The sequence below is a fragment of the Tursiops truncatus genome, chromosome 1, assembly GCF_011762595.2.
Source record: "Tursiops truncatus isolate mTurTru1 chromosome 1, mTurTru1.mat.Y, whole genome shotgun sequence".
NCBI lineage: Eukaryota > Metazoa > Chordata > Mammalia > Artiodactyla > Delphinidae > Tursiops > Tursiops truncatus.
The window spans coordinates 105,321,012-105,344,843 of NC_047034.1; the positions used below are offsets into that span (position 1 = coordinate 105,321,012).

General features: G+C 41.9%; 1 protein-coding gene across 4 annotated transcripts in view; it reads right to left on the bottom strand.

Moving 5' to 3' along the window:
* The window catches only part of LRRC8C (leucine rich repeat containing 8 VRAC subunit C), a 91,615-nt gene that overhangs the window by 15,229 nt on the left and 52,554 nt on the right, over positions 1–23,832 (bottom strand). For 3 of the 4 annotated variants that reach the window (XM_073811334.1, XM_073811340.1, XM_019920124.3), the window contains one exon: positions 18,617–18,758. In XM_073811334.1, coding sequence (XP_073667435.1) covers positions 18,617–18,754 — 138 coding nt within the window. In that variant the 5' untranslated portion in view covers positions 18,755–18,758. Of the gene's footprint in view, positions 1–4,765; positions 4,873–18,616; positions 18,759–23,832 lie in introns of those variants that run through there. The other variant, XM_073787520.1, reaches the window with a different exon arrangement.

Genomic DNA, 23,832 nt, shown 5'->3' on the forward strand with positions numbered 1-23,832 from the left:
GTTCCTTTACTGGCAGGAGCTGAGCTCCTGGCCGCTACTGCCTGCGTTTGGATGACAGCCCAGCTGTTGCTTCAGCCCCACTCAGTATTCCATTTATGCTCCACAGAAGTGTTTATCTTGTTTTTGAGTCCATGTATGCATTTTTGGTACCTCCTTTTATATTTTATCATGGCTATACCCGTTGAACACAGGGAGTGTTTTCAAGCATAACTCTTGCTTTACTATCTTTTCATAAGAGAGAGACAGTGTGCTGTAATATAAAATTAGTCTCAAGACTACCATTATGAAGAATCAACATTGCTTGGGTAGCGCCAAACAAGGTAAACCTGCAATGTCAAATTCCTCTCCCCACAAGAAAAGGCTGGATTTCTTTATACATCTCCCCCTAACAGCATATGAGAGTACTTATTTTCCTACAACCTCAACAATTAAGTACAATATTTTTTCTATGAACTGTAACCCCCAAATTATTTCTCTGGTTTAGACTTTAAATCTTAGTTATGACTCTATTATCACTGAAAGGAGTGAGAAAACTTGCTGCATATGGTGAAACAGCAGGCGTCATTCCAATATGTTAATGTGTGACCCGGGGGTATTCTCTAGATTGTGATCTGTTCGTTTAAAAGATGGTGCTTTAACTTGGTTATGGCAAGTTGGATACAGACATGTAGACTGGAGCCACAAAGTGGCAGGTGGGCCAACAGAAAGGTGATTATCTTTTACCCTCCCTCCACTCCATAGATTCAAATACAACTGGTTCCAAAGGGTTGCACCCTGAAGCTGATTGTCCAGATTTGTCCCCAGTCTGATAGAACAAAACAAGCTATCTCTGCTGATCTGAGAGTGACCTAGCAAGAAACAGATCCCAAAGACCTATTCCCCAGGGCTTGTTCGGAGAGATACTAAGGACAGACTATCCATATAGTCTAAAACTATAAGGACAGTTTATAACTTATTGAATATCTACTTTATGCTAACCATTATAGGAAAATCAAGGAGGCATAACTAACGTTCTAAAACTTACTGAATATCTACTTCATTGAATATCTACTAAAACTTATTGAATATTTACTTTATGCTAACCATTATAGGAAAATCAAGGAGGCATAACTAACGTTCTAAAACTTACTGAATATCTACTTTATTGAATATCTACTAAAACTTATTGAATATTTACTTTATGCTAACCATTATAGGAAAATTAAGGCGGCATAACTAAAAGCACTTACAGTCTCGTTGGAGAGACATAAATAGCCACATGAAAAGTCAAACAACAGTGCATGCAAGGCTGTATATATACCATGTGAATGATGTGGTAAATGAAATAAAAGCTAAGGCTTGCAGTGAGCAGAGAAGGATTCATGCAGTAGGAGCAACTTCATTTGGGCCTTGAAGCTGCTGGACTTGGATAGGTTTTGCGGGGAGGGTAAGGTCAGAACCTTGTGGGTTCCAGAGACAGGAGGCAAAGGGCTGCATTTGGGAAGAACAAGGAATAGGATTAAAAAGATGGGACCTCCCTGGCGGTCCAGTGGTTAGGATTCCGAGCTTCCACTGCAGCGGGTGCAGGTTCGACCCTTGGAAGGGGAACTAGGATCCTGCATACCGCACGGCGTGGCCAAAAAAAATTTTTTTTTAAATAAATAAATAAAAAGGTGGACTGTTGCTCTTCCTTTCTGAGGTAGACCCATTTCTCCTGGGAAAAGAGATGGAGATACAAGGGAAGGGAATTAACTTTCATGTCACTAAGTTATCAGTTAATGTACAAACTAATTATGTTCTCTCAGAAATAAGATGCTAGAAGACAAAGTATCTATCCTCAAGAGATGTGAGATTTACCTTCATCAGTGATAGGATTAACTCTGAGAATGCAGAATCTGTTTTAAGGCTAACTACTGAAAATATTTTAAGTACCAAGAAATCTTGTTGAGAAAGAAGGAACTGAAAAGGCAGGGAAGATGGTTTTAAAAGGGCGAAGATTTAAGTGATTTCATTCTCAGCAAATGTCATATTCAAAAGGCTTACTATTCTCCAAGTCCAATACACGTGTATTTGGGGGCAATCACCCCTGGAGCACAAAAACAGGCATCCATGATCACCACACACACTGCATCACTCTCACTAACACAAACGAGTCCTTGTCTCCAGGGGAAATGGAAAAGCATAACTGCAAGGGTGTGGCATCATTTCCTGCCTGCTGTGCACATGGTATCTTTCTTCTTTAATGACAATGTTTAAAACTCATGTGTTGGTCAGGAAATAACACCCTGCGTATGGAGGAAGTTTAGACCCAGAGAGTAAAGAGAGAAAGAGAGCGAGCAGTCTAGAGATAATTGACAAACTTTCAGATGTTTATTAATAAACACAAGGGCTGAGTAAAAAGTCTGTTTTTATTGGTTGCTCATTTCCTCAATAGCAACAGGAAAAGGAGAGGCACAAGATCATACCCTGGCACCTCTGGGGCATGAAGGCAATGTCCTAGGGAAAAAAATCGAAGGGGTTGGAGGGGTGAGCTGATTAAAACTTAGATTTTTTTTTTTTTTATTTTATATTTTATTCTCTTTGCGGTACGCGGGCCCCACCCTCGTGGCCTCTCCCGTTGCGGAGCACAGGCTCAGCGGCCGTGGCTCACGGGCCCAGCCGCTCCGCGGCACGTGGGATCCTCCCGGACCGGGGCGCGAACCCGCGTCCCCTGCATCGGCAGGCGGACTCCCAACCACTGCGCCACCAGGGAAGCCCTAAAACTTAGATTTTTGAATTAACGAATTCTCTTGGTGATAAGGTATAACAACACTACACTTGCTATAGGATTCATCTGTACATGATTAAAAACCAGACATCAAGCAAATCTTCTCTAGTGAAGCATCATCAGAAATTTCTCTGCTTGAGGAACATAAAATGCCACCAGTCTGGTGGAAGAATTAAACATTGAAAAAGTTAAAGCATAATTACCCGAGTCATTACTATACATTAACAGAACAAAAGTATACAGTTAACTGGAGCAGTTTTTAAGTACTGATTTTCCCTCTATCGTAGTACCTGTGGAAACACAGTGTAATTGGCTATTATCATTTTACCTCCTAGACCAATAAGCTCTCTAAAGGCAAGCTCCAACCTTGTTGACGTTGCCTGGCACAAAGTAAGTATGTACTAAATATGAGGTGAATAAACACACACTGTGCCCCCTCCCCAAAGGAAAACAAACCACAACAACGGCAAGTACACACATGTATAAAATCAGATGCCAGTGGACATCTGGAAAAATTTGCCTTAGCTACCTTCCTCTGAGATGAAACAGCTCACTTCACACAACCTCCAAATTGCCAAGTGATGTCAGCCTAGTGATTCCTAAAGCCGGAGCTAAGTGCTGACTCATTGAAGGTACACAAAGAGAGTGCCAGATTTGGGAGGCACAACCTATTCATTTCATTTCCAAGTGAAAGAAGAAACCATCACACCTACTTTAGGATCCTGTATGCATTTTGATACCTCTCTTAATAAAGGCAATTCTCCTACCACTATGAATATACAGACACTGACTTTTAGAGGGTAAGGATGACTATACATACTATGAATGTGAATTTTTTTTAAACCCTTGGTCAGCCTGAGACTTTCCAGCCATCAAGGATGCTTTCGTTTCCTGTAGCTTGTATTTTAGTTGTATCTATGTTATGTTTTCGTCTCCTTTCTTTTGAGAAAAGCTTCTCCAGGACACAAAAAAAGAAAAGAAAAATGAGGGAGTGGACGAGATTCAAAACTGTTTTCATTTTGCTTCATGGCATTTTCCCATAAGCCAAGTAGACTAATGAATTATTTAATCCATGGCAATTTTTTTTTTTTTTTTTTTTTTTTTTTTTTGCGGTACGCGGGCCTCTCACCGTTGCGGCCTCTCCCGTTGCGGAGCACACGCTCTGGATGCGCAGGCTCAGCGGCCATGGCTCACGGGCCCAGCCGCTCCGCGGCATGTGGGATCTTCCCAAACCGGGGCACAAACCCGTGTCCCCTGCATCAGCAGGTGGACTCTCAACCACTGCGCCATCAGGGAAGCCCGATCCATGGCAATATAAGATCTAAGTGGAAAGCATCCATTTCAAAGTCAAACCATGCGAGAAAATTCAGTGCATCTACAAAAACTATGGATAAACATTAGGAACATATTGTTAGTGATTCATAACCAAGACAATTTGTTTCTGGTGCTTAAAATTTTGAAATATTTATAATTATGCTCTTGAAATAAGAAAAAGCTCTGAAGCGACCCCCAGGGACTGAAACCATAGTTCTGTACTCAACTGACTTATCTCTGGACACCCTGCAGTTCACTGATAAATCTGTGAGCAGTAGTAAGATAAAAGAAATTGGGAGAGTCCCGGAGAAACATAAATCCTCTGGACTATCCACACCAATGTACAAACAGCACAAAGATACAGAATTCTAACACTGGAATCATACAAATAAACAAAAAAGTATTAAAAGAATCTTTTTAAAAAAAGATCATTTATTTTAGAAATTTTCTATAGTAATCAAAGAATAATTTGCTCTAGTACTCGGCAAGTGAATGATGTCAACTGCCAGGCTGTGGTAGCTGTACCTTGTTATGACAAGAAGACTTGTAGGTAAGGTAAGAGTCATGACAATTTATCATTTAGGTGTGGTGGACGGTAGGAGAATTTTTTTCCCAGCCATTATGCTTTTTGGAAGTTAAGCTATCCTGGACTGCAGAAATACCATTAATTTGGTTCCACACATTCCAAGCGAATAGATCTTTTACCATATAAGGTGAATTTCAGTTATGGATTTTTCCTTTTTTCTGACTCATCTAGATGGCTGATCTCTGGGCAGGACTCAAGACTCTTCTTTGTTCCTCCTTACTTCTTTCTAGAAGGAGGGCAAGTAGACATGGCAACATTTCAGGAGTAGTATTAAACCTTGGTGCTCATAAGGGGTTAAGGCTCTGAGTTCAAGCAGGGGATCTCTTGGAATTAGTTTGTTTGGAGTCTCTTTTTAGAGCTCCTCTTAGAAGCCATCACTTTGAAGTCTCTCTTCTTCCTTGAAGTTGATGTGATAGGGTGGGTCTGGAGCTGCTCTCTCTTGGAAGTGGATTATACCCTAGGAGGGCCAGGGGAGGATAGCTCACATAAGCTCTCCTCTTGGCTTTAGGGAGAATCAATAGTCAATTTCCTCCTCCCCACCCCTTCCTCACCCTGTCTCCTCCTTGCCCAGGTTCCCCTTTTCTTCATCTGGGCAAACAGAGATTAAAGTACAGGGAAAGAGGGTAAGGAGGCTTCCTGTGCTTCCTCCAGCTTCTGGTCCAGGTCTTCAGCACTTAGGCAAAGGAAGTCCTTGTGACTTAACCGAGTTCTAGCCTAGCTCACCAGGAGAGTGACGGTGAGGTTTGGGGCCAGAGCTTAGTTTTCATTAAATGTTCTTTTGCCTGTCTTGTCCTCTGTCTATATAGCTCCTGCAGATCCTCTGGGAGAGGAAGGCAGATAGCTGTGGGAGGGAAGAATTGGGCATTGTGGACCTTGATCTCAGACTTCTCTCAATCAGAGGCCCAACTCATCACACCTGTGACATATGGAAATGCCCCAGATGAAAAGAAGGCATTTGAAGTCTATAGTTTAAAAGACTAAAAATAATAAATTTCTATTTTACCATCATTTTTTTTTCTTATCTGTGAAGTGGAAATGATGCCAAGCCTGCTCCTTTAATAAAACTGGCTCAGAAAGGCCACGTATTTTACCCAAAATCACATGGCAGAGTCCATGTTTTCTGCTTGAAGCTCTGGGGAAAGATTTAACTCTTCTCTTTAATTTACTTGACCTAGCTGAAGTTATAAAAATTAACCAAGATTTTATATTTCCGCTGAGCATATGAGGTTCCTTACAAGGTAAAATGATGATGTAGCTGATGGCCTGCTTATTAGACAAAAGATTTGTGGCGTATACTGCAGAATTTCTAAAAATATTAAGTTAAGAAACTGACCAGTACAATGATACACAAAAGTGATTCAGAAAGGGATCTCTACAACATTGTCTCATCATGCATTAGGTATTTTCTGAGTCCAGTATCCAGCAGCAACATTTTAAAACTTAACATCAACATCCCAAAACATAAGCTAATGTATTGGAATTTAAGATTACACAGCCTTAGCTTTAGGTATCGGTGCAAAGAATCTCAGTAGCTCTTAAGACTAATATACCTTGAGTAGGGAGATGCCAACTCAAATTTAAAGTAGCTAACTCTAATATTGCCAGTTAACATAGTTTATTTCTTAGGAGAGCTAAAGATTTAAACTTGCTATTACATGATGAACAGTCATGTGTACATTTAAAAGCCTTTACTCCTTTATTCTTAGAAATAAAGTGCTGTTACATCTAAAAAGCTGAAAGTCTTATTTGCTAGACACGTCCATGTGGACATTTGCCCCACAAGTCTTATTCTTTGTAACACACCACAACACATTTTTTTTTTCAGGAATATAATTTAAACCATCCTACCTAGAATATCAAGAAACGTGATTTCCCCAGGTAGACTTAACTATCCTTCCTCTTTTGCAGCTATTGCAATATATGGTCATTGCAATATGAACACACACACACACACACACACACACACACACACACACACACACCTCGCAGCAATTATCTTCTGTTTTAGAAGGATGTATGTGAATGTCCATCTTTGCAACAGTTTAAACAACTTCAGGTCCAAGACCAAGTTTTGTGTTGTCAGAACTTAGCACAGTGCCTATAACATCGCATACTGAATAAACTGGTACAATGAATGAATGTGTTATTTTGCTTCTCCAACTATTCCTTAAGCTCCTTTGGGGCAGAGATGGAGCCTTAAATTATTTTTTATTCCCAATAATACCTAACAGTGCTGGGAACCTAGTCAACATTCAATAAATATGCGCTGATTTATCTGCAGTTTCATAGCAAAAATTTCATTAAACAGAACACTTCTTGCTATCACCAAATACACTCAAGTAGAAACTAGATATTAATCCATCAAGGAACTATAAAAGATTTCTATACTGGATGAGAACTTATACTAAATCACCTCTAAATTCTTTTCCAATTCTGAAATTCTATTATTTTTATTTTTAAAAGACATTTAACTAGTGCAGGATTATAACCTTCTTAGATTAGAATAAACAAATATCATGAAAATATCACCATGACTCAGAAACCACTAAATTTTAAACGAATTTTAAAAAATCTCCAAAAGACTAAAGTATACTAAATAGTTAATGAACATTAGCAAGCCCTCAAAAGTTCATTTGAAAACTCGTTGTTTAGAAAGAAGAAACCATTTTCCCACAAAACAACATGGAGGTTTTTAGGCTCTCAGGGCAGTTCATAAAATCTATTCCATGGGTACAAGATCAAGTACTAATACTGTTACAGAACTCAATCAACACTCATAATGTGGTTTATTTGGGGATGCCCGAAATATTCTTCTCCATACGACATCTGTATGAATGGGCAATCATCCGGGTAAGAAAAACCTGGTTTTCACCATGGCATTCAACTTTATTATAAAACAACCACATATGGCCAAAACATAAATTCTCAGTTCTGTAAAAATATACTTCATTGGTCTCACTGAAATGATTCTGTAACTTGCTCTACTGAGGTGCCTCAATGTCTATAGTTTCTTAAGTTTCTCTGTCACAACAGCATGATTTTTTTTTATACACAAACTTTGGCTGTAGTTTTCTAACATGTGAGGGCATATAACATATACAAGTCAGGAATTGTTGATCTATTATTAGCACATTTTTGCGGTACATCCTCAAAGGACTTTTTCTTTCAGGTTTATTGCTCAAGCATAAGGGCCTGTCTCCCTTCTCTGGCACTAGGTTTATGCTAATTACTCTAGAGAAGATGCTCCTAGTATTCCTGTCCAGCTCTGCAGAGTGCTGTGGTTAATCTCTGATGCTACTAAAGAGAGATCATTTGCTGCTGGCCGCTTTTTCTACTTTTTTCAGGGGAGATCTGATTTTTATCACCTTGTCGTTAATTATCCCACACAAAGCTTTCCTCCATCAGTTTATGATCCAGTTTTAAATGACAGTTTGTACAATTGTTTTTATTATTAAAAGAGTCAATGAATTCTTAGAGCTGCTGAAGCACATTGATGCATTCACTCAACACACATTTCTTGAGCGTTAGGTCTAAGACACAAAGGTGGGTACAAAGATGTCTCACACACAGATCCTGCCTTTTAGCAACCTGAAGTCTTGAATGGGCCATGAGATATGTTCTTAACATTTGCTTCCACACACTGTGGTTAGTTAAGTGTCAACAAAGAGGTAATACTAATTGTTTTGGTAGTTCATAAGGTCCCAGGTTCCAGATACCGCAGGATTAAATGCTTTTTCTTAACTCTGGCAAGTCTGAAGCTTAAATCTCAGAAGGCTGACATTTGCAGTAATGCTCAATTTAGGTCAATACTGACTTCAAGTCTTACACAGTGGATCCTAGCAAGAAAACACTGCAAGGGGCTACACTCCCCCGTGCTGTCTCTATATCTGCCACACTGGCCTCTTGTGATTCCTTTGCCTGGAATGTTCTTCTCCCAGATACCCACATACCTCCCTCTCTCAGTTCCTTTAGTTCTGCTCCAATGTGACTTTTTCAGAGAGGACAACCCTACTTAAAGTAGGACCCCTGTCCCTCTCTCTCCTTACACTGCTTTTTCCTTACAAAGCACTTACATCTGACATTATATTTTAAATGTATCTTTATTTTTTTGGCAGGGCCTTGTCATTTTTATCACTGCCTAACCCCATTGCCTGGAACTATTTATTATATGTTAAAGACAAATGCGCATGGTTCTGTCTGAGGACACGTGGACTCTCCTTGTAGCCTCCCCTCCACCAGGCTATTCACTCTCTACAATGGGCATCTGCAATAATAGGAATCTCACTACCTAACATGACATTTTCAGAAAGTTGTTAACTTTTTGAAAGTTGAGTTTGTATTGAGCGAAAATCTTCTTTCCTAAAACTTCTGCTGTTGGTTCTATTTGGTGTTCTAGGACACGTGGAATCAGTTTAAAACATCTACACTTTCCACATGGCAGCTCTCTGAGCATCTCCTGTCTGTTTTCATAGTCCCATCAATCTTCTCAACTTTAGGCTATATATACCTTCAGCCAGGTCTCATATAAGGGTTTTTGGTCTCTCTTTTATGCTGGTCACAATCTCTTAAGTTATGGTGTAAAATACCCAGAAATTAGCACAGTATCTCTGTAATTCAAAGGTCTCAGTCCCTTTCCACAGCCGTTAAATGCTCACTGTACATTAGCACATGCCAAAAATGTCTCATCCACTTTTCCTCACTCACTCGTCCCTTCATTCCACAGAATGAACTCTGGTGAGCGCTTACACATGACCCACAGGACTGCTATTGTCTTTCATTCTGGGGATGTGGGAATGAACCCTACAGACGAGGCCTGGCCTTATAAAGTTTCTATTCCTAACAATTAGAGGTAATTCTTCCAACTAGAGTTTTGTTTTTGAAACAGAGGGATGCTAAATCTTAGAGCTAACAATTTACCCACTTGTGAAATCTAGAGTTAGGAAATTTCCTGCTTGTGAAATAGAATATTTGCACAGAGATTTATAAATTTACAACTGGAAAAGGGATGAGAATTAGATGGAGCTTCTGAAGAAATTAGTTCATATAGTCAAAGTGTTTTGTTGTGTGTGCGGTGGGATTGGGGACCCTCGGGGCAGAGGGCTGAACTCTCCATATTTCTCAAGGTACAGTATGTTATCAGGTCCTGCAAAACCCCTCCCTCCCCATCTCCTTCATCTCCTCTTCCTCCTCTGTTTCTTTTCTTTCCTTTTATCACCTTACACCATTCTATTCCTCTTCACCACCATAAGTGAGCACTCTTCAAATAAATTTTGGTATATGTTCACCAAGTTGCTTTTTCTTAAAAAAAAATCTAATTAGACTTTTCTTAATATTGCTTTGAATTTATAAACTAATTTGTGAGGACTGAACATCTTTGTAATATCAAGTTTGTGCCATCCAAAGACATACAATGTCTTTCCATTTATTCAAATTGTCTTATATGTCATTGACTAGGCATTTAAAAGTTTTTAAGTTCTTTTTTTTTTTTTTACTTTATAAACTTATTTATTTATTTATTTTTGGCTGCGTTGGGTCTTTGTTGCTGCGCGCGGGCTTTCTCTACTTGCGGTGAGCGGGGGCTACTCTTCGTTATGTGCGCGGGCTTCTCACTGCCGTGGCTTCTCTTGTTGCGGAGCGTGGGCTCTAGGTGCGCGGGCTTCAGTAGTTGGGGTGCACAGGCTCAGCAGTTGTGGCCCGTGGGCTCTAGAGCGCAGGCTCAGTAGCTGTGGCGCACAGGCTTAGTTGCTCCACGGCATGTGGGATCTTCTCAGACCAGGGCTCGAACCTGTGTCCCCTGCATTGGCAGGCGGATTCTTAACCACTGTGCCACCAGGGAAGTCTCTGTGTATTCTTGATTAGCTTAATTCCTAGATATCTGATAGTTTTTGTTGCCATTCTGAGTGGTATCTTATTTTTTGTTAAATCTTTTAGTTGGTATGCATCTTTCTAGTTGGGAGTGTTTTATTTCATAGTTTAAAAATTAGACACAAAACAATGACACTAGATTTAAAGAAAAACTATATGAAGGCCAGATGTCCCAAAACAATAGGGATTATAAAATAATAAAAATGCAGGATTTTACAAGAAAACAGTAGTATAGGGGACAAAGGAGCAGCGCTCATTATTTATATTAAATAGAAGACTCCAGATATAACCTAGAAACTTACTAGCCTTGTAATTAAAATGTAGTCCAGTGTTGGCCTAAGCCTTAGCACAGGGTCACTGTATGGCTGGGAGGATCCAGATGTGGTCAGTGTTCTCAGCGAAATGGGAAAGAAGGGCCTTGGAGAGGAACCAAGCGAGGACAGAAGAATTCAAGTGGATCTGTTCGCCTGATAGGATGAGAGGATCGGGGAGGGTCTCCAAATCAGGGGTCCTGATTAGAAATACAAGATTATCTCCCTCCATATCGTGATAAACCCACTTAACAGAGATTTTTAAACATGGATTTTGGTGATTTACAGTACAGGATCCACAACAGAGACTAAATATACAGTAAATCTCATTTGCTTCACGTAGGAAAAACATCCAGTACTCTGTCAGTGCTTTATTATTTGAGGGAAAAGATGTAATATTAAACAATCAATGGCAACATGGTCATAACAATCCATAACAGTGAAATAAAAGGAAATGTTCCCCATTCACTGACTGGCATTGGACGGCATCCGATGATCTAAGAAAAGCATTTAGATTCATGCCCTGTGTTAAACCCAAGCAAGTGAGGTGAAAGGCACTCATATATTATTCTTGTGGCCAGGAATTCACTGCACATTAAGTTGTCAAGGTGATAGATGACAAGAAATAAAGTTCTAGGGAAGAAAAAAGTATCAGTTTGAATAAACCACCATAACAAGGAAGTCCTAACTGAGGCATATTTTTGTTACTAGATGTAACAGGGATTCTGAAGTAGTGTTTCTCTCACAGCATCTACCGCCATCCCTACAGAGATGCGAAAGGTTTTCTTTAAAATTATGTTCACCATCAAATGATTTTTGTTTCATATTCTCCAAAGACTGAAGTAGAATATTGACATGTCGTGGGTACACAGAAACTTTATAAAACATATCGTAGACGAGGTCTTCATTTTAAGCCTACCCATTGGTGCTATCTGCTGTTTCATTAGCATTCTGAATTTCACCTTAAACAATAGGCTAATCTAAGTACGAATTTCTGAGTCTCCATCTGTAAATTCAGATCTGGCAAAAGAAAAAGATCTACTAGAGATCCCGGTTAGTATGGGACAGTGGACTGGGGGAGAGAGGTATTATAGAAGCAAGGATTCAGGGCACATTATCAAAATGAACTACTCTGAAATCCCTCTGCGGTCTATAATTTTTACCACCCGTGCTTTCCAGTGAACTGCCTGTGAGCATTATCGGCTGAAGGCCATGTGCCATGGCGTTGATGCTGATGGTTCTAAATCAGAGAAGCAGTTGAGTATGTACCAAAAATAAAAGTGGGGATTAACTCCAACCAAGCAGCTCAGATGCACCAACTCTTGTCCAGTGTGATCCTGCTGGTGCCAGCCAGTTTGCTCCTGGCGACTGGCTTAGTCCACAAGGAATTTTTTTTTTGGTAGGTGGTTTCAAGTCATTGAAATCATTCCCTTGGCTTCCCCCCCCACCCACCCAATTCAGAAAGCAGGAAATGTCTTTCCTGTGTAGCAGTCACAGAGCAGTCCCCTAGGGTTTTCAGGGGGCTTGTCTTCCAGTTCCTGCTTCTGGTTTCTAACTGTTAACTCTATATTTGGTAATGGCCTGACGATGGGCTGTTGTGGATTTGGTCATCATAAGATAACCTGGAGTCACGGAGCAGAGATCTAAAGCAATCTTATTTTTCCAGGAAGCAACGTGTTGACCTTTCAGGATTTCGTCTATTTTATTGAGTGTTTTGAGTAGTTGAATAATGTTGTTTATTTATAGCACAAGATTGGGTGTTTACGCTATGGGTCCTTGAGGGTCTGTGACTGTACAGAAATAGGATACGTACACTCTCCTGGTTTACAATGAGTTTATATTTGTTTCTTTGTTTCTTTCTGATGTAATCTAAGGAATGCTCTTTATGCATGCTCTTATCCCATGGCAGCCTTGAAAATAGCTACTTGCTCAGAAACGAATAAATATTTGTCAGATGAGTAAGACAAGTGTTGACTTTAATCCTTTTACATCAGGGCAAGAAAGAATCAACATCCCATTGATAGTCGATGACTTCCTCCTTCCCCCAGTATCTTTAAAGCTACATAGTGTTAAACCTATAGGCACACAATCTTTTAGGAATAAAGAGATAATGAAATAGTGTTTGCCATTGGAAGAAGCCATTTAGAAAATAGTCCAAAACAATTGGATTCCTAGTTTACCACCAGAGTGCTCTTCTAACCCTACTTAGATTTTGCTTTGTCGTGTTTTCAAACCCCAAGCGTTAACTTGTTTTGTAAGTAAGATCAGAATGACTGCACTTTCATTTCACAAAAGGAAAATCAAGGCATAAAAACATATTTTGATTATTGTAAGATCACCTTGGAAATGGGAAAGGATTTTGAGCTTCACAGAGAACCTTTTGTTTATGAAGTTATCAGTCATTAAACCAATTTCAGAGGATTATCATAAGAGAGCTAAAATAAGAGATTAAATTCTCCCCCTTGGAAACATTACTTTCATTTGTAATATGAATACTGAGTGGTTTTACTTTCTTCAGTAATTTATATCTTATTTCTTTTCTCTTCAATGTTCACTATAGGTTGGAAGTTTTTTTTTTTAATAGCAGGTGTATAGTGAATAATCTTTTAGAGAATCTAAGCTGTAATTCAGAAAATCAATTCTTTTTATAACTTTCTATTTTCTCTTTCAGTCATTTTGCACTTGTTTTTATACTTAAAATCCTGTTTTACGAGCCAAAATTTGGCCACAGATCTGTGCAACTGTAATGATTCCATAATATCCCACAGCAGGGTGCACAGGGGTGAAAGCCACATGCTGGAGAACTGACCTGAGATCTGAACCCTCGCTGCATCCCTCTTGGCTTTGGGGGCATTACGTAACCTTTCAGACGAGAATTCTCACCTGAAAGATGGGACTAATCTACTCCCCAAGGGTCCTTCTGGGAGCTAAATAAAGTACATAAGGATTCTACACACAGGTAGCACAGGTTCCTTACCAGTATCACTCGATGCGAGTGCTATTAGCATCCTGGATTCTGTGGGAATGCCCCACCCAGTGCAGGATGCCCCTGAAAATGCCATGAGGACCCATAATGAGGGCTTTGTGAAATGATCACACTAAATCTATTGCTTATGCTGATTTTTTCTTCCATTCCTCTTTTTTAAAAATGTATATTTTGGAGTTGTATACTCATTCTTTGAGAATTAGCTCAAATTCACCTCCTCAAGTCCCTAACTTCCAGTAGCTGAGATGACATCATATTTAATGCTCTTGAAATCTATCACCATAAAAGCGCTTACACACCAAATGGCACTGCTTCTGTATTTGTACAGTCTGTAGACTATTAGCAGTCTGACGGCAGGGGCTGTACTGTATTTCTCTTTCAGTGTTTCGAGCACCCCATATAATGCCTGACATATCTCGGGTGCTTAGGGATGTTTGTTGAACAAATGGTCCATCCCATATGAATTCTGAGCCTGGTAACCTTCATGTTCTGATGGAATCTTCCTTTGGGGTATTCCACATTTTTTAGAATCTTGACATCTCAGACTACACTTCCTGTACCCAACTGGCGTCCATATTCTTCTTAAAGGCTGTAAGGATAAAACAGGCCTGTGTGTGAAGTGTCCAGATTAGGTCACCCATCTGAGGAGCAGGTACTCAGCGTGCTGGGCAGGGTGCTAAGTGGGATGCTTCTGTGCAGCAGAGAGACATGACGGGGGCTGTGCTCCAGGAAGAGGGTTCTGACCAGGGCTCAGGAAGAGATGCTTAAGTTGTTCTTGAATCCCCTTCTGAACTCACTGTGGCCACATCCCTAAATGATGTTCATCATAGACATTTCCATAGGTCCACACTACCATTTTCATTTATTTTGTTCCAAGTTAGCTACTAGTTCTTATAGATACTCTGTGTGGTTTCTCTTTTCTGCATTTCATCCTGCTATGAAATAAGTAAACAAGAGAAACGACTACATACTCCAATATAAAATTAAAAATTAAAAAAAAAAAAGGAGAAACGACTCCTGTGCTTGTTCATAAGCAGGTCCTGTGGCAGTGCTGGTGCTGCGCGTGGCACAGTAATAAAGACAGACATAGAGTCCTCCTGCAGATCTATGTCACCTCCCTCTGCTATTTCCCAAACTTGCCACTCCAAAATTCGCCCTTCTCTACTACCTACCTTGTTGCCACATCCTGCTACCTCCCTTACCTCACAATCGCTCAGCAGATGTGTCACTTACTATTTCACAGAAGCTACAAGGCACACACTCCCATCTTACTGTGCCTCTCCTCTCCTGCAATAAAATGCATCTTGTGGAAGGTACGCCCTCCACCCAAATCAAGGATAATCCCACCTGGATCCTGGATCCATCACATCCTTCCTCCTGACCATTCTTCTCTTACCCTGAACTACCGGGTCTTATATCCAACTGCTTACTTCTCCACTTGGATATCTAACATATTTCAAACTCAACATGCTCAAAAACAAACTTTTTCCAAGTGGCTCAGGCCCCAAAATCTTAAGAGTCATTCTTGATTTCTCTTTTTCTCTCATACACATCACTCACGCTCAGTTCAATTTTCTAGCAAGTCTTAATGTTTTTTCCTTCAAAATATATCCAGAACCACGGCTTCAGTCCTGGTCCAAGCCATCTGATTCATATCTTCCCTGGATTATTGCACTAGCCTTCTCAGTAGTCTCCCTGCTTCAGCTCTTGCCGCCCCCCCCACCATACTGTATTCTCAACACCTAGAGTGGTCTTGTCAAAACCTAAGTCAGATAATGCCAACCCTCCAAACATGTCCCACCTCTGTCAGAGCAAGGACAGAACTTTTACAGTGGCCTCCAGGCCCTACATGATCCGGCAGCTGTTACCTCTCAGGCCTCATTCTTCTACCACTCTTCTCCTCACTCTGCTATAGCCCACTGGCCACCTGGCTTTTCCCTCAACATGCGAGGAATACCCATGCTTCAGGCCTGCGACATCACCAGGGGTCTTCCTAGGATCATCTCAACATTCAAACTTATAGTATTATCATAAACCTCATTTGGTACGAGAATCATTGGAAAGAAACAGGATTGGAGTCACAGCTTGTCAGCCAGGCAGCATCAGACTCTCTCCCTTTGGGGGAATCTTCACAACTGCCTGTGTGGTGGTCCACACGGCTGCCCAGGAGCTAGTCTCTCCCTAAGCTTCTCCACGATCATCTCAGATGCAAGAAAAAGAGATCCACTGTAGGCAGATTCCGGAGTTACTCTGGCTTTGATGCCTTATGCTCCAAAGGAGCCAATAGCTCTTGTAACTCAGTAGATACACCTTCCATGTATCAAGGGACATGCCCAGTTACAAGTGTCACCACAGTCACAGAAATCCCATCTATGGCTTCCTACCAGGCGCTTATCATTCTCCCAGCCCAGATGCAGTTGACCAATCAGCAGCCATTTATGCCATAAGCAATGTTGCCTAGTAACACAGTTAACATTCTACCTCTATCAGGCTCCCAGGGAAGCTGAGCTAGAAAGCTGAGAAAGCCAAATGTCAAATTCTCCTGCAGAAGGGGAGGGGTCCTGTGACTGCTTTGTTCATCGTGTCTCTTACTCTTTCTGTTCCCTCTGTCTGGATGGCTCCTCCCGGGACATCTGCAAGGCCCGCTTCCACGACATCTGCAAGGCCCACTCCCGCACCGACTTCAGTTCCCTCCTCAAAAGTCACCTCCCAGTGAGGCCACCCTATTTGAGAACCACAACTCTTAATCTCACCTGCTGTGATCTCCTACCATCCTCGTATGCTTTATTTTCTTTTTCATTGTCCTTATTACCTTCTAACATATATAATTTACCAACTGATTTTGCTTATTTTGCTTGTTTTTTCCCCCACAGAATTTAAGTTCTTTAAGGCTGGGATATTTGTCTTTTATTTCTTTCCTCCTGCACTGATAATGCTTGGCCCCTAGAACAGTGCCTGGCACACAGTAGATTCTTCAACAACTATTTGTTTTATTTATGAATGAATTAATGCCCTTTCTCTCTTTCAAACTCTAGTTTTTCATTGGCATCCTTTTTTTTGGTGGGGGGAGGAGGGCGAGATATTTTCAGCCCACAAATAAAAAGCAGCATGGTGTTAGGGATTAAGGATAGGGACTTTGGGGCCAAACTGCTTGGACTTCAATAAGGGTTTTGCTACTCACCTTGGAAGTTTCTCTAATCTCTCTGTGCCTTAGTTTTGCATCTATAAACGGGGATGATAATAGTATATCCTAGGGTTGGCATGAGGATGAAATGATTTAAAACATGTGTAAAGTGTTCAGAAGAGTGTCTGACACGTAGGAAGCACTAGATGTTAACTATTATTAAAATCAACATTAAAAAGGTCTTTATTTCTCCTCTGCACCACTTCTAGCTATTTCGCTCTCTCCTGGCTCTCCTTTCTCTCAGATGATCTACTTGAAAGTTCCATAAGCCTTTAACTCCCATTCACTTTTCCAACCAGTGACACTAAGATTTCTAATGCCCTAGTTACTGCTTTTCTCCCCTTAGCCCGTGAGTTAGTTGAACCACCTGCCATCACTGACCACACCTGAGCCCCTCCTCTCTCTTGGTTCCCCCCCATCCTTATGGCTGCCCCTACTCAGCCTTCTCCAGAGGAGTCTCCTTTTCATTCATTCACTCTTTACTGTGATTCCTGACATCATCTCACCAACCACATTCTCCTGGGGTGACTCCATTCCCGGGCATGGCTTCAACTCTCATGCTGATGACACCCAAAGGGTGTCAATCCTAATGACTGTTTCCTAGTGATGTCATGTCCTTTCTCATATCCATGACTTGGAGCTTTCCTTCCTCTTCCTGGCACTTTCTTCATCCCCAGCTCCCTTTTCCTGACTGGTTCTCAAGTTTTAATACACCATTTCTCTTGTTCGTCTCCTTTGGACTTGCATAGAGCTTTTCAGAAAAAAAAAATACTTTTCTGTTGTTTGTTTATTTAGTTTCCCCCTAGAAATGAACTGCTTACAGGTATATATGTCCTAAAAGTATGGTGCCTGATACATAGGTTTGCAAAAAATCTGGATTCAGTATATGAATATACAGTATCTATATAGAACAAATTATGATTCAGTTACAATTTAACTCAGAACTAAGCATTGGGTAAGATAATATCTCATCAAAATGTCAGTCCTCCCAGAAAATCTTATCGGGGGTAAATATAAGAGATAAAGAAAAACATTCCATTTTAACAATATAAATGGCACTCTGGCTATACATAATATATTTTTCTATATTCTATATTTTGCTGTGGGTATAAAACCAACTTTGAGAGATAAAGGGCTCCCTTTAATGTTTGTGACATCAAATATTACTTGACTATAGTCAACTGCTCTTTGAGCTCTGTTAAATCTTACAAGTACCGTATTTACCTAATTAGGAAAGTTTGGGAAATCAGGCTTCAGGCTCCCTGCCATGATTACAAACACCATGCATAAGTACAGAAGAGCAACTAATATATACATGGTTAAAAATCACACACTCTTTTTAAAGGGGTTTCAACGGCTTAGTGACTTGCTCTGGCTCTGTTTTTTTTTTTTTTTTTTTCGGTACGCGGGCCTCTCACTGTTGTGGCCTCTCCCGTTGCGGAGCACAGGCTCCGGACACGCAGGCTCAGCGGCCATGGCTCACGGGCCCAGCCAATCCGCGGCACGTGGGATCTTCCCGGACCGGGGCACGAACTCGCATCCCCTGCATCGGCAGGCGGACTCTCAACCACTGCGCCACCAGGGAAGCCCCTGGCTCTGTTTTGACATGAGTCTAGGGACCTACCTGCAAAGTGCATCCGAACACACCGATCATCAGCATGGCCACGGACAAGTAATCGGTAAATACATCCCACCATGGCTTCAGAACCCGGAAGGCAGGCTGCTGCTCAGAGAACTGCCGGAACTCTGTCACCGGAATCATGTTTCTGAGAAAAGAGAGATTAATGGTGAATTAATTTATCTTTATGCACAACATACTGCATTGTTAACAGCATTTGAAATTCTGCTTCAACTCGTCGGATTCAGTGGTCGAAATCAGTCCAGGAGCTGTCACAGCACCTCAGAGTTTGAACAAGCCATTGAGAAATCCACCAATTGAGGAAATAAGGAGCCCCATGTCGAAAAATCAAGTACCTTTGCTAACTCTTGTCTAGCCAGTGGGTGCCCTTTAGCTCCACATGGACCAGAGAGAGCATGACCAGAGCCACCCGTTATTTCCTGGTCTCCCTTCCCCTTAACAGAGCACAAAGATGCCAGAAAGAGTAGAGCCCATCCTTTAAAATGTTTTTGCTATTTATCTTATCATCTTGGGTTTTTGCTTCAAACTATTTTTTTAAGTGTATCCTCAGCATTGGTTTGTATTAATTATTTACTAAGCCCTGTTTGTAAAGCCTTTTGCTTGCTCCCTGGGGAAGGCAAACGACTTTGCCACTGGTCCTCTTCTTGTAAAAGGGACAATCTCATTGTGGGGAGGAGGTGTTGGGGAGAACTTCAATTTTTTTTTTTTGCCCTCCCTCTTTTTTTGGTTCCTGTGCTTTTGACTTGATTTTTTTCTCTATTTCCTAAATTTCACTGTGAACCTCAAACTTATCCTCTGACAGTTTTCTCTGGAAACACCTAACTCTATCTAAATGACAGAGGATAAATGAATAGGGTGCACTGAGGCTCTGGGAAAAGGGGAAAAGAGACACATCCTTTTCTTAGCCTGCGTTGTCCTTTCTTATCGCTCAGTCCCACTGCCTGTATTATGATCTAAGACCTGAAGGTAACCATCCAGCTACAGGGAGAAGGAATATTCTTTCCTTATATCATGGCAAGGAATAAGGGTGGCCAGTGAGGGCCAAAAAGACAGTTTCTCTCCCTTTTGCCATCTTTGGATCCAATAATCTTGCTCTTTCCACCTGCCCTTGTTATTTAGTCTGATTAAAGGCAGGGAAAAGCTACATTGGTGCTCATTCTTCCAAGCCTTTTTGTTTCCTGGATCTTCTCTTCCCTAATAGTGAATTAAAGGCTGTACAATAAACAGCCTAAAGAAAACCAGAGCCTCTTCTTTGAGTTCACTGCTGTTTATCTTTGGAAACTATTATAATGTGTTCCATTCCATCTCACTGCTTTATCTGACTTTTTCTTAAGCAGTCTTCCTTAACATGATGTTGAAAATTCAACCGCTTCATGCTGCTTTCACCTATGACCTACCTACTCGACATCTTTGCAGCATTTGATATGATTGCCTCATTTTATTGAAACACAACTTTCCTTTTCTTCTTTTTTTTTTTAATGTTTATTTATTTTTGGCTGCGCCAGGTCTTAGTTGTGGCACTCGGGCTTTTCGTTGTTGTGGCATGAGGACTTCTTAGTTGTGGCACGCAAACTCTTAGTTGCAGCATGCACGCGGGATCTAGTTCTCCAACCAGGGATGGAACCAGGGTCCCCTGCATTGGGAGTGCAGAGTCCTACCCACTGGACCACCATGAAAAGTCCCAAAACACAACTTTCTTAACTCTACTTTGTTACCACCACTGGGCTGGAAGTTTCTTGAAGGGGGAAAACCTATATGTTATGCATATGTGTGTTCTCAAAACATATGTTGCAGGCAAGCCACCCAAGCTAAATGAAAAACTTCACTTATTCCTAGTGTTATTAGCATTTCAGACTAGTCCAAAGTTTGATTTTCCTGACCTTTCACGACCTTTTTCTTCTCAATGGATCATTATAATCTCATGGCCCCAAATGTTTTCTCGTCACAGCTATCCAGTGGCGGTCACAGACAGGCACGAACTCATCTTAACTTCCACATTCTGCCTAAAAGCTACTGTCTTGTTCTATTTTGCACCTCTACCACTTACCACAGTGCCTGGAAAACAAGAGGCCCTGAACAACTGTCTGTTAAATTGATGGGTGAATTCGGATGCTTGTTCGTGGAGCAATGCTCACTCAGTCAGATTGGGGGGCACCCTAGCCAGCTACAGTGACAGCACTAACAAGTATGGTGCCTGTGCTGTAGTCTGCATCCTTTGATAGATTTAGTTATTGTCTCCTTCATGATAACTTCCTGTACATCTTGGAGGGAATTGGGCTTGTTCTTTGAAGCAAGGAACAATTTCAGGAATAAAATATACCAATGTGTATTTTATTGAGAGCTGTGTTCTCAAACTTTTTGACCTCAGGATCCTTTCGTGTTCTAAAATGTAGTGAGGAGGACCTCAAAGAGCACTTTTTAGGTGGGTGATACCTATCAATACTGGCCACATGAGAAATTAAAACCAAGAAATTTCAAAAATATATATTAACTCACTTAAAAATAACAAAACCATTACAAGTTAACATAAATTGTTATTATAAAAAATAACTACATTCTCCAACACAAAAACAATTAATGAGAATAATAGCATTGTTTTATATTTTTGTAAATCTCTTTAAAAGCTGGCTTAATAGAATATAGCTGGATTCTCATATCTGCTTATTCAATCTGCTGAGATTTTTTTTTTTTTTTTTTTTTTGCTGTACGCGGGCCTCTCACTGTTGTGGCTTCTCCCGTTGTGCAGCACAGGATCTGGACGCGCAGGCTCAGCGGCCATGGCTCACGGGCCCAGCCGCTCCGCGGCATGTGGGATCTTCCCGGACCGAGGCACGAACCCGTGTCCTCTGTATCAGCAGGTGGACTCTCAACCACTGCGTCACCAGGGAAGCCCGAGATATGTTGTTTTGATTGAAATTTATGAATCAAATATATGTGCAGTTAGCAAAAGGAGGACTTTCTTAACAGACTTTTTATATAATTGGGGATATTAACTTTTGATAATATATCAAACTAACTTGGTTAGTTGCAATACGGAATCTGAAAACTATATCAATGAACTTTTCAAACTCCTTGATGTTAAAACTCATTCGTCAGGGAGGACCTTCAAGATGGTGGAGAAGTAAGACATGGAGATCACCTTCCCCCCCACAACTACATCAAAAATACATCTACATGTGGAACCACTCCTATAGAACACCTACTGAACGCTGGCAGAAGACCTCAGACTTCCCAAAAGGCAAGAAACTCCACAAGTACCTGGGTACGGAAAAAGAAAAAAGGAAAAACAGAGACAAAAGAATAGGGACAGGACCTGCACCAGTGGGAAGGAGCTGTGAAGGAGGAAAGGTTTCCACACACTAGGAAGCTCCTTCGCGGGCGGAGACTGCGGGTGGCGGAGGGGGACAGCTTCGGAGCCACGGAGGGGAGCACAGCAACAGGGGTGCGGAGGGCAAAGCGAAGACATTCCCGCACAGAGGATCGGTGCCGACCGGCACTCACCAGCCTGAGAGGCTTGTCTGCTCACCCGCCAGGGCGGGCGGGGCTGGGAGCTGAGGCTCGGGCTTCGGTTGGAGCGCAGGGAGAGGGCTGGGGTTGGCAGCGTAAACACAGCCTGCAGGGGGCTAGTGCGCTACAGCTAGCAGGGAGGGAGTCCGGGAGAAAGTCTGGACTTACAGAAGAGGCAAGAGACCATTGTTTCCGGGTTCGCGAGGAGAGGGGATTAAAAGCGCCACTTGAAGGCGCAACAGAAACGGGTGCGAGCCGCGGCTAGCAGCCGCGACCCCACAGACGGGCATGAGATGCTAAGGCCGCTGCTGCCGCCACCAAGAAGCCTGTGTGCGAGCACAGGTCACTATCCACACCTCCCCTCCTGGGAGCCTGTGCAGCCCGCCACTGCAGGGTCCCGTGATCCAGGGACAACTTCCCCGGGAGAACGCACGGCGCGCCTCAGGCTGGTGCAACGTCACAGTGGCCTCTGCCGCCGCAGGCTCGCCCCGCAATCCGTGCCCCTCCCTCCCCCCTGGTCTGAGTGAGCCAGAGCCCCCGAATCAGCGGCTCCTTTAACTCCGTCCTGTCTGAGCGAAGAACAGATGCCCTCAGGCGACCTACATGCAGAGGTGGGGCCAAATCCAAAGCTGAGCCCCAGGAGCTGTGCGAAAAAGAAGAGAAAGGGAAATCTCTCCCAGCAGCCTCAGGAGCAGCGGATTAAATCTCCACAATCAGCTTCATGTACCCTGCATCTGTGGAATACCTGAATAGACAACGAATCATCCCAAATTGAGGAGGTGGACTTTGGGAGCAACTGTAGACTTGGGGTTTGCTGTCTGCGACTTATTTGTTTCTAATTTTTATGTTTATCTCAGTATAGATTTTAGCACTTGTTATCATTGGTGGATTTGTTTATTGGTTTGGTTGCTCTCTTCTTTTTTTTATTATTTATTTAAATATTTTTTTCATCTATTATTATTCTCTTTTTCATTCTTTTTTTCTCCCTTTTTTCTGAGCCGTGTGGCTGACAGGGTCTTGGTGCTCTGACCTGGTGTCAGGCCTGAGCCTCTTGAGGTGGGAGAGCTGAGTTAATGACATTGGACCACCAGTGACCTCCCAGCGCCACGTAATATAAATCAGCAAGAGCTCTCCACAGATCTCCATCTCAATGCTAAGACCCAGCTCCACCCAACTGCCAGCAAGTTCCAGTGCTGGACGCCCCACGCCAATCAACTAGCAAGACAGGAGCACAACCCTGCCCATTAGCAGAGAGGCTGCCTAAAGACATACTCAGTTCACAGACACCCCGAAACACACCACCGGATGCGGCCCTGCCCACAAGAAAGACAAGATCCAGCCCCACCCACTAGAACAGAGGCACCAGTCCCCTCTACCAGGAAGTCTACACAAGCCACTGAACCAACCTCAGCCACTGGGGGGCAGACACCAAAAACAACGGAAACTAGGAACCTGCAGCCTGCGAAAAGGAGACCCCAAACACAGGAAATTAAACAAATGAGAAAACAGAGAAATATGCAGCAGACGAAGGAGCAAGGTAAAAACCCACCAGACCAAACAAATAAAGAGGAAATAGGCAGTCTACCTGAAAAAGAATTCAGAATAATGGTAGTAAAGATGATCCAAATTCTTGGAAATAGAATAGACAAACTGCAAGAAACATTTAACAAGGACTTAGAAGAGCTAAAGAGGAA